At 30.6% G+C, this 17,099-nt stretch overlaps 1 protein-coding gene across 4 annotated transcripts; it reads left to right on the forward strand.

The window, feature by feature from the left end:
• Positions 1 to 6,598: 6,598 nt before the first annotated feature.
• On the forward strand, positions 6,599 to 16,641 carry Dhod (dihydroorotate dehydrogenase 2). Of its 4 annotated transcripts, XM_067286125.1 has the most exons (10): positions 6,606 to 6,663; positions 11,209 to 11,261; positions 12,061 to 12,100; positions 12,182 to 12,273; positions 12,350 to 12,549; positions 14,207 to 14,462; positions 15,747 to 15,860; positions 15,935 to 16,085; positions 16,149 to 16,308; positions 16,381 to 16,637. In XM_067286125.1, the coding sequence occupies exons 2-10, from the start codon at positions 11,238 to 11,240 to the stop codon at positions 16,454 to 16,456; spliced, it is 1,113 nt and encodes a 370-aa protein (XP_067142226.1). In that variant the 5' UTR covers positions 6,606 to 6,663; positions 11,209 to 11,237; the 3' UTR covers positions 16,457 to 16,637. The 4 variants fall into 4 exon arrangements, with proteins under 4 accessions (XP_067142225.1, XP_067142226.1, XP_067142223.1 ...); XM_067286124.1 differs by having other exon boundaries at positions 6,599 to 6,663; positions 12,061 to 12,273; positions 16,386 to 16,641; XM_067286122.1 differs by having other exon boundaries at positions 12,061 to 12,273; positions 16,381 to 16,636.
• The last annotated feature ends 458 nt before the right edge of the window (positions 16,642 to 17,099 follow it).

The raw sequence follows: 17,099 nt of genomic DNA on the forward strand, positions 1-17,099 counted from the left end.
GTCGCTTCACCTTTAAAACTCGAATCTAGTATTGAGGCGAAGCGTCCCATCCGGATGCATTTGCTTCGCTCGGCAATCACAGCGGCATTTTTTTAATTATCACGGGTCATTTTTAAATCGTTTAATTGGATTTAATAATTTTAATAGAATATTGAAATTTTGCCACTAGACGGCATTTCTTAAGCACACAATGAAAGACGTGTATTACAAAATAAATAAATAAATAAAACCATAGACTAATAAGAGATTTTAAGTAAGAAGTAATTATAAAAATTAGAAAGTATTATTAATTTAATACAATTGGAAACCAGGACAATCGCCACACTTCATTCGTTAATTTATGTTGTAATTGGTTAATTTACATCTTAAAACATTAAAAAAAATCTAAGCGATTAAAATTATTTATTATAAAACGAATAAATGAAAATGCTTCGTGTTTATTTGTTTAATGTTTTTGTTTATCTGAAAGGTTTGACGAAAAAATTAATTACGAATAAATTTTCATTAGTTATGCTTAATTATGAAATAAAATTACGAGATATTAATGTGCATATGATTCTTAAATAGATAATTTACTATTAAAACAATTGTTTGACACTTTATAAGGCACTGGGAAACACATTTCCTTCTTTGCTTTTTATTTTTTATGAATAATGTAAAAGTGACTCTCGGTTCAAACTATCATCGCCCTCTGGTGAACTGTATGTAAATTACTTAGAAATTTTTAGTTGAAATAGTACTTCCTGTTATGGGGGAGGAGTTCAACTTCAATGGACGTCCGTTTTATTTTATTAAATTTTACAGTTTATACATTTTATTATTCATAAAGTGATAAAGATTTTGAGAGTTTTGTTGGACGTCCAAAGAGGGAAGGGGTTGCGGAAACTTGGATAAACTGAGACAATGGGGGGATTAAAAATTTCAAGAAAAATGCGGACGTAATTTATGGACAGCCCTTACTAAATAGCGTAGATTTAGTACTAAAACTAAAATTCGGGAATGTGACTTTTATTTATTTATTTAACGTATATTCATACATTCCCTGTTCCGCCAGAGGCACTACCAGGGTGATAGTGTTCAATTTAAATGTAAAGCAATTGTGATATTGTAGATTACATGCAGCAATAAGAGTGGCGAAACAATATATACATAACATAAAATTGCGCGATACAGCTAGACACGCAGGCACAGTGAGAAAATGAACATAAGAGAGAATGCTGTCATAGCTTATGACATGCAATTACAAACTGGATGCAGAACATAGGCATTTAGCAGAGAAACATCAAGAAAACCAAGTTACAATGATAAAAATATGAATAGAGTAAGTAGAAATAGAAGTAGCACAAGGAGTGTGCTACTGAATGGCTATCCAAGTCAAATAACAAATACCATGTGCATGAGTTAGGCTGAGATGGCCCTTACACTAAATTCCATTATGTTGTCCGATGAGGCCTTCTTTGAAGGAGTGGATTGATGGTTATGATAGCTTTTTTGGCTAGCTTTTTGAAAGTACGAAAAATTTCAGTAGTTTTTCTATATATTCTTCATGTCACAGGGCCAGTCTGTATGAATTTCATTTAAGAGGACGCATAGTTCTGTTCGCTCGCTGGTGGTGATGGTGCAGTCGTATAAATAGTGAGTGGCGCCGTCTCTGACGGTGCAGGTGGGGCAGTGCTCGGAAGCGTGGTCGGTGAATCTGGCCAGATAACTGGCGAAGCCGCCGTGATCGCTCAGGAACTGTGTCGTGTAGGATCTTCAGGAATTGTTCAAGGTCGGGAATAAACCGATAAGTGATGTGTTGATTCATCTCATTCCAGCGTGTTTGCCATTTGCCAATGGCCTCTTCCCAAAGTAGGTGTTTTAGGGTGCCCTGACTGATCTTGTCATAGATGTATTGGTTGTTAGGGTCCAGTGCTGCCTCCTTCGCAAGGGCATCCGCCCTCTCATTTCCCTCAGTCCCTTGATGGGATCTGACCCAGTTGATTTGGAAATTGTTTGTAGATGTGTTAATTTTATTCCTAATGTCCACAGCCAGAGGATGGAGTTGGCAACTGTGAATTATATTGAGGGCTGAGAGAGAGTCTGTGAAGATTGAAATCTGCATGTTGGTGTAGGTGGTATTGGATCAGTCTATTGCGTTGTTGATGGCCAGGAGTTCAGCTTGGAACACGGTACAAATAGGATGTAGCTTGAATTTTTGGTGATGCGCTTCCGTACGATCAACGTATGCCACGTAGCTGCATCCCACATTCCTCGTCAATGCCGGATCCATCGGTATAAATTTCGATGTTGGCGTTAATACGTGTGTAGTTGCTAGTAGTTGTGTAGTGAACTTATCATTTACGCCAGGAAATGTGTTAAAGTACGGGTACGGTTTTTCCATTCTCTGTGATTCAATAATATCATCACCAATTGGAATATCCTTTCCCCATCTAAATTGCTGGATCTTGCTCTTCCTAATGATCTCGATGTCTATGGGGATCTTTCTTGCAATTACCTGAAGGCTGTTATTACTGATTGTGCGGTAGGCCTTTGTAATTAAAAGAAGTGCCCGCCTCTGAGCGGACACCAGTTTCCTCCTGGGATGAACCTTCGAAACGGCCCATCCCCATGTGCCGCAACCATAACTGACAATCGGGATGAAGATGCCGTCGTATATGGCAGAAAGGGCTTCAGGAGAGAGACCCCAATCTCTCCTGGCCACCTGCGCCAACGTTTGAAATATGAGCCCGCTGCGTTTTGTGGTGTTCTCAATATGAGAGTCTCAGGAAAGTTTGTGGTCTAGTGTTATGCCTAAATACTTAAGAGTTTTTCCCACGCGGATGGCCACACCGTTCATTTTAAGTGTTGGTGGTCTTAGATATAGGTTCCTTTCCCTTGGTTTATTGAAAATTATGGCCTTTGTTTTTTGGGAATTAAAAGTCAGCTTGTGCTTGTCACCCCAGGTGCTGATGAGTTGTAATAGGCGATTTCCCTTGGTTTCCAGCTCGGCTCTCACCTGCCACCAATCAGCATGAGCACGTCGTCCGCATACGCGGTGGAAGAGTTTTGCCCAAGTTGCTTCTTAAGAAAGTATCAAACGTTAAGTTCCAGAGAAGGGGCCCACAGACAGACCCGGGACATCCCTTTGTTATGTTTTTACTAACTTCTTGTTGGCCATATTGGAGAATAGCCTCCCTGTCTCTGAAGTAGTCTAACAGAAGTTTATGTAGGTTGCGTGGGCAGCCGATGTTGCGCAGCTGTAGTGTCACTAGGGGCCACCAAGCGCTGTCAAGGCCGGATGGCCGAGCGGTCAAGGTGGCAGCCTGCTGCTCTGGGGGACCCGGGATCGAATCCGAACGGGTCGAATAATCCCCAGGAATTTTTCGGGGGGTGGTCCGTTCGGATATGTCGGGCCCCGTCCCTCACCACCCGGTCGCCCCATTGTGGGCCTGGCCGAACCCATAATGGGCCGTCTATAAGAGGCCCTCTTAGTGCCCACAGGGCGGAAAGAGTTAAAAAAAAAAGCGCTGTCAAAAGCCTTAGAGATATCAAGGCTAACTCCTAGGACATATTTGTTATCTTGCAGGAGGCGTTTGATATTGTTCACAGATTGTTCTATGGCAGGCATGGGCAAATGTGGCTCCGAGAGCCACATGCGGCTCTTTTTGAGTTACGTGCGGCTCTTGCTGAAAGTGCTATCCTTCACAGCCTTACCATACTATCTGCCACGACAGTACAAAACTGCGGCTCCCATGCATTTTGCAAAATCTGCATTTCGACTCCCACTGAACTTTTGCTTGCCCACCTCTGTTCTATGGCGTCCTCCGCGGACCTCTGACGCCGAAAACCAAATTGTCTGTCGCTGAGCTGTTGGTGATGTTCCACATGCCATTCAAGTTTATTTTTAACGAGTTTCTCCAGGACTTTCCCTAAGATTGGAAGCAGGGAAATAGGTCTGACATCGTTGGACTGTCCCGGTTTAGGCACGGGAACGACTCTAGCCCTCTTCCAGGATCTCGGAAAGACTGCGTGTCGCAGACAGTTGTTATAAAGGTCATTAGTAAGGTAAAATGGAATAATTTCCCATAACTTGATCGCTATTTCTGTGCTAATTTCATCTAGACCCGGTGCCTTGCGTTTCCCTAGAGTTGAGAAGGCTATACCTATCTCCTCTTCGGTGAAATAAGGGGTATTTTCACTCTGTTCAAGTTTATCTTTATTAGCACGAATTTCCCTCTGCCATTCAGTATCTTCCTTGGGATCGTCGTCCGGACAGAACTTATTAAGCTGTTCAGTCATTATCTGGGTAATAGTTGCAGGGTTGCTTCCGGTGTTTTCGTCAGTCAGAATTTTAACTTTACGCAATTTGTTCGTACATATTTTTATAATAAAACCCCACGGGGCCCTCGATGTAATGGTACAGAACTCACGCACGTACAGTACGTAGTTTTTCGCCTCTGATAGTCTGTTTATAAGCATGTTGGCTATTTAGGTAGGCTTCTTTATGCCGGTTACGTTCGCTTTCATTTCTACACCTTTGGTAGATATGTCTTAATTTGTTGGTTTCTTTGCGCAATTCTCCGAGTTCCGGAGTCCACCAGGGAACTTTCCTTCTCCTGGCCGTCTCGGGAATGTGACTGAAATAACGTTATTACTAAGCACTTTGCTTACTTCGCTAGTAATAGATTTCGCTTATCAACTGGATGATGTTCTTTAATAAAATGGCCGTCTATAGTTGATAGTTACGAGCATTATCAAACGTTTTTGTGTGATTAATTTCGTGAAAATAAGGATATATAAAGTTAAATATACAACTCTGACTGGCAGTAAATAATCTTTTGTACCTATATTATCCTTATTTTAAACTATTGATCAATTAGCAGCTTTTCATCTTTGATTCGAATTAAAAAATGTAAAGAAGTCTTTCATTTAATTAATAAGTCAATTCATTATAAAATAAATCACTATAATTTGCAGATAGTGTATCTTTTATCGGATGTACAAATAATTTATTTTTCTCGGTATTTTGATCTTTTAATACCACGTGGATTTGTAAACTGGCCGCCGCCGTACTGAATGATACAAAACGGGAAGAGTAAACAATGTCATTTTCGTTAGTCTTGGTGGTGGATCAACGTATAAGAGCAAGAAACACGTGCTTGGTCCTCCGAAAGTTCGCAGCTTCAAAACTAGATACATTCTGCGAACCTCAGACACAGATACCATAGTGTTGACCAATGAGCGCGTTGCCCGTTAAAGCGACTTTAATACAATTGGATAAGCGAACCAATGACATAATTCGTTTCAAATAAAACAGGTTATGTTATTGCTTTGCTTATCCAGCTGCTTTAAAGCCGCTTTATCAGGCAACGCGCTCAGCCTGCGTATTCCAGTCAAATAAAAAGGTTTCCCTCTAGATCTAGAGGTTTCAGCAATTGTTTGAGGAAAAAACATTTAGTCGGAGGAGCAGAGGAAAATATGGAAATGTTGAAAATTTATCTGAAGAAAATTCTAATGTATAGGAATTACTAGGGAACTTTTTGAAGGAAGTAGAAAATATTATGGTATCTGTGAACATACATATTTAAACAGGTTTTATAACTTGAATAAAATTTACGATTTTGCTAGAATCTTTGTTGCAGTATTACCGGTAGTTAAATCTGCTAAAAAGTATTGTAATTCCAATATTATGAGTTATTCCTAGGGAAAAGAAAAATTCTACTAACTTTGCCAGGCCATTTTTATGTCGACTCTATATAATGTGATAACTTGCTTCTTCTAGAGAGAAAACGAGGCAGGGCGTCAAAATCACGTGGCAGTTACAGCCAATTACCGTGATGATTCATTCCTACTTCTAAGTGCATGTGTTTGAATCATTCTTGTGTATTATCAACAGTAAAGATGAATAGCAATAGAAAAAGCAAGGCTTTCCGTTGCGTTCCAAATTGCAATTTCAAAGCCATACGGGAGCCCAATATAAGTTTTCGTCTATTCCCACATGAAAAACAGATGATTATTCGAAAATCAGAATTCGGAGAAACTCATAAATATAACTGACGGAAAGAGTAGATTCGACTGCTATGAACTGGCAAAAAAGTTTCCCGATTGTCCAGCTTTATATGAACAAGTTAATGCTGTCAATTTTAAAGGATCTTTCCTTAAAGTTTAGAATGCCAGTAATTTTGTGAGAGACACAGTACCGGATTTAAGCATTTCGAGGCCCTAAGCTGAACTTTGTCAGGCCCCTTACCAATCCTTTACATTTTTAGAAGTCAATCATAAAAAGAAAAGAATTAACATAAAGATATTAACTACTTTTTATTTTGTGTAGTATTTAAAGTATATTTTGTTGGTTTGTAAAAAAAAATATTTATTACAAAATTTGAGTTCAATTTTCTTTTTGTAGAAACTTTTTAAGGCTCCTTGATACTCGAGGCCCTAAGTAAAAAGGTAACATAGCTTATTTGTAAACACGGCCCGGATGGGACAGATGTCAAAGCTAATGTTTTTTAACACAAAGAGCACAAATGTATAGAACGATCTCGCTCATTTGTTTATATAATACCACATGTAATGACGTGTCCCGCTAGCAATAATAATTAGTTGATGCTGGATTTCAAAGATTTTTGTAAAAAGTTAGTTTTCTGGTGTTTTGCGTGTGTCCGGCAAGCAGTCAACGAGGTAAGCATACGGACGATAGAGATCGTACTTAGCACGTGATTACTAGGTATAGTTTGAATTTTGGTAAAGTCTTGGTAGAGAAGAAAAGAGACGGAAGCTTTAAGGATCTCAAATTTTGTAAGTCTCCTCTTTTTTGTATCAATACATAGGAAATCGCTTTTTTTAATATACTAACAGTGACTGATTCACCTTCTTGCTTTTGGTCCTATTTACCATATGCTTTAAATTTAAGTCTTTGACCGAAGTTTTGGTTAAGGTTTTCGCGAGTGATGTCACTGTTGTTATAATCACGTATTTTTTGTTCATATATCAAAAATTTCCATTTTGTTTTGTACGGCCTGAGGTTATTGTTATTGCAAAAATTTAATTAAAAAAACAAAAAATTAAAAATTTGTCAGATTTTATGTCGGGTGAATTTTCGTGATTCATTTCTCAATTGGAACCGTTGAGTCTGCTGAATGCACCCACTGTCAAGTATCTTTCTGTAACACTCCTTATATAAATTATTTGAAAAATTTTTGTAATTTTTTAGAAGCAATGGGAAAAATATTCCCATATTGTATTTATAAAAATGACAGATGATACTCTTTGTTTTTCACAAAAATATACTGTAATTACCAAAGCATGTTTGTACTTTGATCACGCTTATGTATTTATTGTGAAAAAATATTTTTTACATTAGTGTATTTATATTTTTGTCGTTGAGATAGTTTAAATGTTAAATTAATAGTTTTATATTTTAAATAATTCGTAAATTGATCGAGTTCCAGAGTATAAAAATGGCGGAAAGCATGCTCGCGTGCATGCTTATTTGTTTATACTTATTATTCTTGTAGATTTTAATTTCTTTATATGTTTGAAGAGGAATATTTTACACCGAACGTCTTGTGTAAGATATGTTAAATCATTCATAAATTAAAATTTAAATTCTTTAAAAGTACATTCGTTTTGTCTAAATAGTGTACGCTTTTATGTCAAATTGACGTCATTATCACACTTTCTCATAAGAAAACGGGAAGGATGACGTCAAATTGACGTAATAGTTGTACTATTCAGACAAAACGAATGCATCCAGAAATTTAAGCTAAAAAATTTTTTTGGTCGCTATTATAGAACACAATAATAATAATGTGCGGTATTATTTCAGTGCCATTTGGATTATTTAATATGTCTGTAAATTATTTATATCATCTATAACTTAAAAACGTTGTAAAGAAGCATATTCACTCAGAAATTCTGTCATTTTCCTTTGAGATGCTGAAGACACACTCAACAGATGAAAATACGTGGGTCCTTTACATTTATGCCTTACATATTTTATGCTAGAGAAAATATTTTCACAAAAATAATAAATTTTATAAAGAGAGGGGGAAACCTTTGTTAAAATATATATATATCTTGCCAATAGAATAAGCCAAGGTTCCTAACTTTAAAATCAGTTTTATATGTTAAATATAAAGATGTATGAAGTTTCAAAAACTCTGAAATTATTATTGAACAGAAGCTATTCAATCTCAATTCTTTTGATATTTGGTGGAAAATTCATGCTATCTGAATATGAACTACGGAAGTTTGAATTTTCTGTTTGATTCCTGTGAAATTAAATTATTAAACATATTATCTAATAATAATAATGAACAATCGAAATTAAAAAAATCTTCAGTTGATAAAAATAAAATGAACAACATTCCATATCTGGCTGGCATAAAAGAAAATTTGGAGAATCAATTACTTATATACTGACTTTTGCTCTTAAACAAGTTATAATTGTTCTAAAATACTTTACTATCGGGATATTATTTTTATTCATTTGAAGAATTTCTTATTCTAATTATCAAAAAAAATGCTCCAATTTTAATATGTTTTTACCATGTTGCATAGCATAACTGGCTACTGCTTTACCAAGAATATTTCATAAATTACTATTATATAAATATTTCCCTTGGTGAATCTTCCTAAAAGACTAATATTTCCAAGTAAAAATACTTTCTTAAATATATATTTATGGTATGTTTATCATTTTATATAAAATATAAATGTATAGATTTTTTTTAAATATTTAAGATATGATTAATTATTAAACTTTATGATAATCTTAGAATAGAGTTTTACTATAAGGCACCTAGAGGACACAACTGTTTTTGGACTTAAAAAAATTTCCCTCTATTTTTTAGTACATTACTGTAAAAATTAAATAACTTTATTGTATTTTTTTAATCTCACAAAAAAAGGAAACTATTGATTTCTTTCTATAAGAAATAAAAAGACGTAGTCGCTTCCAAAAAACTTTTGGTGGAACTTTTGGAAGCGACTATGTCTTTTTATTTCTTATAGAAAAATTTTTATCCAGTAAAACTTTAAAATTAAAACATTGATTTCTTTATTTATTTTTTTACTTCATATCCTATGTTTTAGAACAATTTGTCATCATATTTTAAATTTTTTTCTCTGATAAGTTTATTTTAGGATAAATTGAAAATGTTCCATGTGAATAAATATGATGATTTGCTAAAATATAGTAATATATTTGACATATAAAACTGATTTTAAAGTTAGGAACCTTGGCTTATTCTATTGGCAAGATCATCTTTTACCAAGATATTTTCTTTTAATGAGGTTTTGTCCCTCTATATATAATTTACAGTATTATTTTTGTAAAAATATTTTCTGTAGCATAAAATATATAAGGCATAAATGTAATTTTGAAATAATTTATAAAAACTTCTTATTTTAAGAAAATAGCAATAGCAATAGCAATAGCAATAATAGTAAACTAACAGAGGGAAAATTGTAATGAATTTCACAATAATGCTAGGAAATACATACATATGTTGTTCTCTTTAAATTTTATAATTGTCTTCTTTGATTTATTTAGAAACATGTCTTTTAATGTGTATTTTCCATATTTGATTAATATTATTTTTATATAATAACCTATTGTTTAAATTAAACATACTTTCTTATTAAAAAATTTTCAAATAGAAATAAACACTACTATGAATGATAAAAAGATAATTTACCATATTTTACGGACTATAAGATGCACTTTTTCTTTGAAAAATTGCCTCCAAAATTCAGGTGCGTCTTATAGTCCGTAAAATACGGTATGTACATTTCTGATATCAGTTGATCTAACTAATCAATATCAGAAATGCTTATTCATCTACAAGTATTTATTTGAAGCATTTTAAGATTTTTATATGCACTAAATTTTGCCTAGCATTATTTTTAATAAATACTATTGTTACATAAAATAAGTAATCTACATATTGTTACATAACTAGACTGCACCATAACAATGCTAAAGAAACAATTTTATAAATATTTTATTAAAAAAGTAATAAATCACAAGTCAGTTTTCTAAAACTGATTTGTGATTATTTTATTATTTTTAATATACTGAACATCATTTTTATTATTGCCTTTAATAAATAAGGGGATTTGATACTAATCATTGATGATGATAAAAAAAATTGTCAATACAAATGATAAAACTATGAAATTGATAATTTGTAATTAAACAAAGCAACAAAAATATTTGACAATTTTCTTTTTTATAAAAATTTTATGGAAAGCTTTTTCAAAATTTAATATAGCCTCATATTGAATTCAGCTCTTTTAAACAAACAATAGTTTTCTGATTTCTATGAAGTAATAGAACTGAAGAGTTATTGTCTAATAACTTTCACATAATGTAAAGGGACCTGATCCTGAAATGTAAAAAGAGGGATGGATGCTGAGTTTTGACACAACAATTCGACGAAAGATGGATTGTGATGTATTCTCATCTACTATCCTCAGTTTTCTAGCTTTCCGACATCATCAGTGACAGATTTTACAAATAAACAATGAACATATCCATATACCCTTTGTTTACAAAGGGTTGGATACTTCATAAAAACCATCAACTCCCTTTTATAACTGATCCAAACAATTAGATATTAAAATTTTTACACTAACATATATGAGATTCTTTGTTGACTTATATTTCATGCAATGAATATTGGCTATTTTTGCATATAATTATGAAACAGTCCAAAAGTGGAACATTTTTCAAATGGTTTAAAAATCAGAAGAGTTTTAAAATCAGGACTACAAATTAAAAAGAGGGCTATCCTGCCTAATTTGGGATATATGGTCACTTTACATTACAATTAGTTAAATTTATGCAGATAAGTCTATTATAGCATGTTTCTTTAGCCACATATTGTAAATCTTGCATTTTATTTTTAGTGTTACATTAGAAATTATAACAAAAAAGTAAAATGAGATTCTTACAGAATATGATTAATACCACATGGTTTAAAGTCTGAATTAAATTAAATTTTAAGATATTTATTCTGCAAAGTTAAACATTGTTTTCAAAATTAAAAAGTGATTTTTATCAATTTAATTTATATATATTAATACAACAGATTAAATAAAGTTAGAAATTTAATTTTAAAAATTATCTTTTAATATATCTAATCAATAATATATGTTTTTTTTTTTTTTTAAATATCATGAAACAAAGTGAACATATTTTCTTTTTCTTAAATTTTGCAGAAAGAAAAACTTTTTGAAAAATTATAATCATGGCTTCAAGTTCAAGGTTTATAGTAAGTTGTATTTATAAGTAAGGCTTTGTTAACTATTAGAAATGAATGTGAGATGTATGACTAAAAATATGATAAAAATATAAAAATATAATATATGCAGCTTTAAATACTTACTAAGAAAAACATTTACAACATGATAAAATATTAATAAACTAATATCCATATAGTTGTTCAGAAAATGCCTTTAGAACATATTTAAAAAAAGACAAATCTTTTCACACTATTTTTAAAAAACAGAAGCACTTGAAACACATTTTTTAACCTTTATTTATGGGCTAGTCTACTGTTATTCAAATGTCCATGTATTTGAAAATCTTGTAAAAGACAAGTATCTTCTTGTTTCCATTTGAATTAACAACACTATCCAAAATTTGTGTTGAACTCGTGTTGTTCATTGCATTTAGTGAATCTAATGAAAAATATTTTGAATAGTCTTGTATATTGTTTTGTATATTGTTTACAGGAGTCTTAAATAATGTTTTAATTACATTCCTAAGTTTGTTTTAGTAAACAGGCTAAGCTACTCCTGAAGCACATTGGACTAGTTTAAAAATGTTTTTAAAATTTTTTTGTAAACATGTTTTAAATGCTGCTGTTTTTTTATGTCTTATTTTATATCGTATTAAATTTTTAAAAAATTAATGCCATTTGCTTCTGTAATGTATAGAATGTATTGATACAACAATAGTAAATGGTATATAGTAAAAAATATAGACAGACTCTGTTATTCATTTTAGTTTTAAAATTTCAATTACTTTAGTTATTAAAAAATTAAAGCATGAAATTTGATTTGTTACAGAGAAAAATGAAAAGTTTAGCAATAGTTGCAATTGGAGGAGGTATTGCTTTTTCTGGAATTTCCTTATATAGAGGTAACTCCAAATTTTATAGTGACATTGCTTTGCCTATGATACATAAAGTTTTAGAACCAGAGACTGCACACAGATTTGGAGTAGTTACGGCTGGTGCTGGACTGATACCTAAATCTAAAGTTTGTGATTCTCAAATTCTGGTGAGTAGTTTATTATTTTATCTGTTTTATTCTTTAAAACCTAATGAATTATATATGTATGTGTATTTCTTTTCAGGAGACATCATTTTGGGGATTAAAAATTAAAAATCCAATTGGTTTAGCTGCTGGATTTGATAAAAATTGTGAAGCAGTTCCAGGCATATTTAAAGCAGGCTTTGGATTTGTAGAAATTGGATCTGTTACACCACTTCCTCAACCAGGAAATCCAAAGCCAAGGGTTTTTCGTTTAAAAAATGATTTAGGGATTATTAATAAGTAAGGAATTTTCTTATAGTTGATATTCTCAAATGAATTGATTAATTTATATAATAATACTCATGCTTTCTGTTTTCAAGAAATATTAACTTCTAAAATGAATTTCTTAAGGTAATACAAACAATATTTGAGTCCTTTTCTTACATCCTTTATTCCAACCGCTGAAACACTGAAACAGTAGGTGACTTTGAAGCAAAAAATTTCTAAAATAACAGACGAACACTATCAGACAATTACACACAATTTAAAAATGATCTCAATGCCAACCTGTTATTGTAGGCTACAGCATCTACAAACATTAAAAAACCGCTAAAAATCACTCACAACAGTATCCTTGTTATATAGTCAACATTACAGCTGAGTGTCCTCTGGCAGATTCAGGCAATCCAGAAAAATTATTTACATAATCGTACAAGAAATTCATTTTAGAATTTAATAATAATCCTGGGCTAAGATGTACGATTAAGTATTAACTTGTTTCCTGGCTTCCAAGTAATCTGAATAGGGAAAATAATAACTCAATGCCATACATTCACCAAATACAAAAATACAGTCCATTCTAAACAAGATATGATTTAACATTCTGAGAATAAAAAGTTAATACTTCTTGTAAAGTTTGCCAAAATAAAAATTATCATTCTAAGGAGCCTACTTTTTTTATTTTTATTGATCTGTATGACATGGAGTTGTCATTTTCCTGTTTAGAAGATAAAATTCTTATCCTGACTATATATATTAAAATTGATTTGAGTGTTAATTGAAATTCAGCTTATAGATTAACTGATAAATATTCATATGTATAAATATTTAGCATATAAAAAAATATTAAAATTTGGAAATCCAAATATCAGAATAATTTTCAGCAAAATTATCATCTGTATTTAACAAAATCAAGAATTTAGAATAAATAAATGTAAATGTGTTGTCATCTGTTAATTTTAATAATTAATAAAAAATAAATTATCAAGTTAATTTGGATGAACTTTAGAAAAAAAAATATGAATATTTAAAATATGAAGTAACACATTATTTTATTCTGAACAGAATATATATTTATTGAATCTTTCTATCAATCTGATTTTTACTTGTAAACAAAAAACCATATACAAACATTTCCATCAATTTGTTGTAAATAAACAGTGAAAAACATCTCATATATGAAATATAATATCAATTAAGAAAATTTATAAGAAAATAAGGATTAATTTTAGAATAATTTTTTAAGTTATACAAATCTCATCAAAATTCTTACAAATTCTTCTATTTGGATGGAAATTTAAAACAGGAAAGTCAATATAACATTTTGAAATTTGTTTCCATATCCAAACACCTAACAATGTTTTTATAATTACAAAAATAAACAAACAAAATATTTTTATATTCTACAACTTCATGCAAATATACAACATTTACAGATGAAAAGATAAACAAATAAAAATATTATTCATGTAAAATGATTAACTTTTGACAATTTTAACAGTAACAAATACATTTTCAATAGTTTAGTGTGTTAAACATGTAGATACAATAGTATGATTAACACTTTAAAGAAATTATAAATAGAATTTTTTAACTTTTATTGTAATTTTTACTATATTTTATATAGATAAAATAATTTATCCTATTGTTGAAATAATGAAAATATTCATTGTTATAGGTATGGCTTTAATAATGAAGGTCAAGATTATGTATACAACAGATTACAAAAAATAAAAGAAAACCAACCCAATCTTATTATTGGTGTCAACTTAGGCAGAAATAAAGATAGTGCTTCTGCCATTGATGATTACAAAAAAGGAGTTTTAAAATTTGGAGAATTAGCAGATTATTTAGTTATTAACATTTCCAGCCCAAATACTCCAGGACTTCGATCTTTACAGAAACGTAAACTTCTTGAAGAATTATTGGATAATGTAAGCATATTCTCTATTATAAAAAATTAATAGATTTAAATCATAGATTAGAGTTAGTCTTAATTCCTCAATAGGACATACTCCCATTATTTTTCTTTTTCTCTTCTATTGCACATCATTATACAGTAATGTATTATTGTTAGACAAAAATATAAAAGAACAAAACTTATTTGTAAGTAAGTAAAGTATTTTGCAAATTTGAAAATTAATTTTACAGAAATAGAAGTGAAATATTTATCAGTATAACATTAACTATATCAATGGTCACTTGTATATGATTTTAATTATTTTTCATACTGTAAAGGGGTAATAGTTAATTCAGACTTTTCACTTATTGCATATTGTATGTATTTATTATAGGCTGACATTTAAATCTTGTTTTGTGATTTGTCTGGATCTTTTGTATCATCTACCTCAATATTATTTATTTTTAAATACATATAAAATACAGGGGCCAGAGTCTTAACTACTTTTGATAATACTGAACCTTCTGTATTATTGAAAGTAATTAAGGCCTGCGTCCCAGAGCTAGTGTTTAAGTTTGTATTTAATATTGGATGCAGAAAATCAAATTCTTGATGATGATGGCAGTGATCAGCTTTTTGTACTTCTAGTTCAAAAAATTAAAAATATTAAGTATTATTTTACATAACAAACAAATATCAATGATCATTTTCTAATATATCTAGATACAATCATTTTGATTACTGATTAATTAAATGAAAATTTTTTGATCATCACTCACTTTACTGTTTTAGTTCTTGGCATAAAATCTTAATATTTTAGGATTAATTACATCTAATTTTAGAAAATTAAACTTGTTAATTATGGAAAAATGTTTGTGGATACAATAGTTACTAATGATAAGCTTAGTTTTTCGAAAGTGAAATTTTGCATGATCCTTCAAAAACAGTTGCAATAAAAATAAAATTCTTTGTTCTATATCCACTACTATAAACTGCAAATAGAATTTTAAATACAGGAGGCAGAATAAAGTTGGACAAACAATATAAATTAACAAAATTGACAATGAAAAACAAAATGTTAAATCGGATAGAAAACCTTCCCAATAATGATTTTTATCTTTATTCATAAAGAGCACCTACATATTTAAATTTTGTCACTCTTCTCGGTATTATATAGGTCATGTTTTGTTTCTACCAGAAAACAGAAAATATTTCTGTTTTCTGGTAGAAACAAAAGCTGAAGTCTTACTTGTATAAATTAATGAAAGTTAGAATAACACAGCAGTCATTAAATTTTTTTCCTTCTTTCCTCTAACAGGTATTAGAAGTAAGAAACAAACTTTTTAAAAAAACACCTCTTCTGGTAAAAATCTCCCCAGATACAACATATTCAGAAAGAGAAAATATTGCTAAAGCTGTGAAAAGAAAAGGGGTAAATAAATTTTGTGAACTATTATTATTATTATAAAATTTAAATATGTACTTACTTGAATAAAATTTCATTAGAAAGAAGTTGATGGATTGATTGTAAGTAACACAACTATTAGTAGACCAGACCATCTTACTGATTTGGTTGAAAATGATGGTGGTCTGAGTGGCAAACCCTTAAAAAATATGTCAACAGAAGCCATCAGAGATATGTTTGTACTTACTGAAGGTAAGATTAATTAAAATTTAAAAAACAGCAGCAGGTAAATAACTTAACTTTTATTTTTAACAGGAAAAATGTTAATTATTGGAGTGGGGGGTATTTTTACTGGCAAAGATGCCTATGAAAAAATTAAAGCAGGTGCTTCCCTCGTTCAGTTATACACAGCACTTGTGTATAAGGGTCCACCTGTTGTTACAGAAATTAAGAAGGAATTGGAAGATTTATTGAGGTAAATGTAGTCATACTTCTTTTTTTTTTATAGGATTTAACTTAATTTAAAATTCAAAAATATTTCTCACAGGGCAGATGGATATACAAATATAATAGAAGCTGTTGGAGCTGATATAAAATGGAGAGAGAGAAATTTGCCTATATAATTTATTTTTTTAAAATTATTTATTTGTAAATATTGTAAACATTTGATAAATTGTTTTATATAAAAGAATATTCTCATATTTATAATTATAAAAAGTTTAGTTGTTATTGTTGTGTACACTAATTTTAAAAAGTTATTTTATACAAACAAATAAAATCTAAGTAATTTAGCTATAAATTCAATGCAATTTTCTCATTTCTCTTTTCCAATATAATCTATGTAGTACATTATTAATTAAATTTTTAAATTTGTATGAATATTAGATGACTTCTGGTGCATACTATAATATCAACAGTAAAGTAAATGTGAAGTAACATAAGTATTGGAAGGGTAGTTTAAAAATGCAGGTTGTCAATTAAATGAAAAATACTTGGCAAATTTTATCAAGAATTGTTTTTTTTTATGACAGAAATAATTAAAATACTATCACTGTGAGCATATTTCTTTTTCATAATAGATAAAATTTTCTAATTAGAAAAAATATTCATCAATTTAGCATAAACTGGAAATAGTTTTTTTAATAAAACTCAATATAATGCATTGTTTCGGAACTTTATACGAAGCAAAGAATATTTGAAGCTTTGAAATTAATTGAAATAAAATTCAATCAGATAAAAATGAAATATTCTGTCTACTTGATAAAA

The sequence above is a fragment of the Centruroides vittatus genome, unplaced genomic scaffold (assembly GCF_030686945.1).
Source record: "Centruroides vittatus isolate TY-2023 unplaced genomic scaffold, ASM3068694v2 scaffold_324, whole genome shotgun sequence".
NCBI classification, from domain to species: domain Eukaryota; kingdom Metazoa; phylum Arthropoda; class Arachnida; order Scorpiones; family Buthidae; genus Centruroides; species Centruroides vittatus.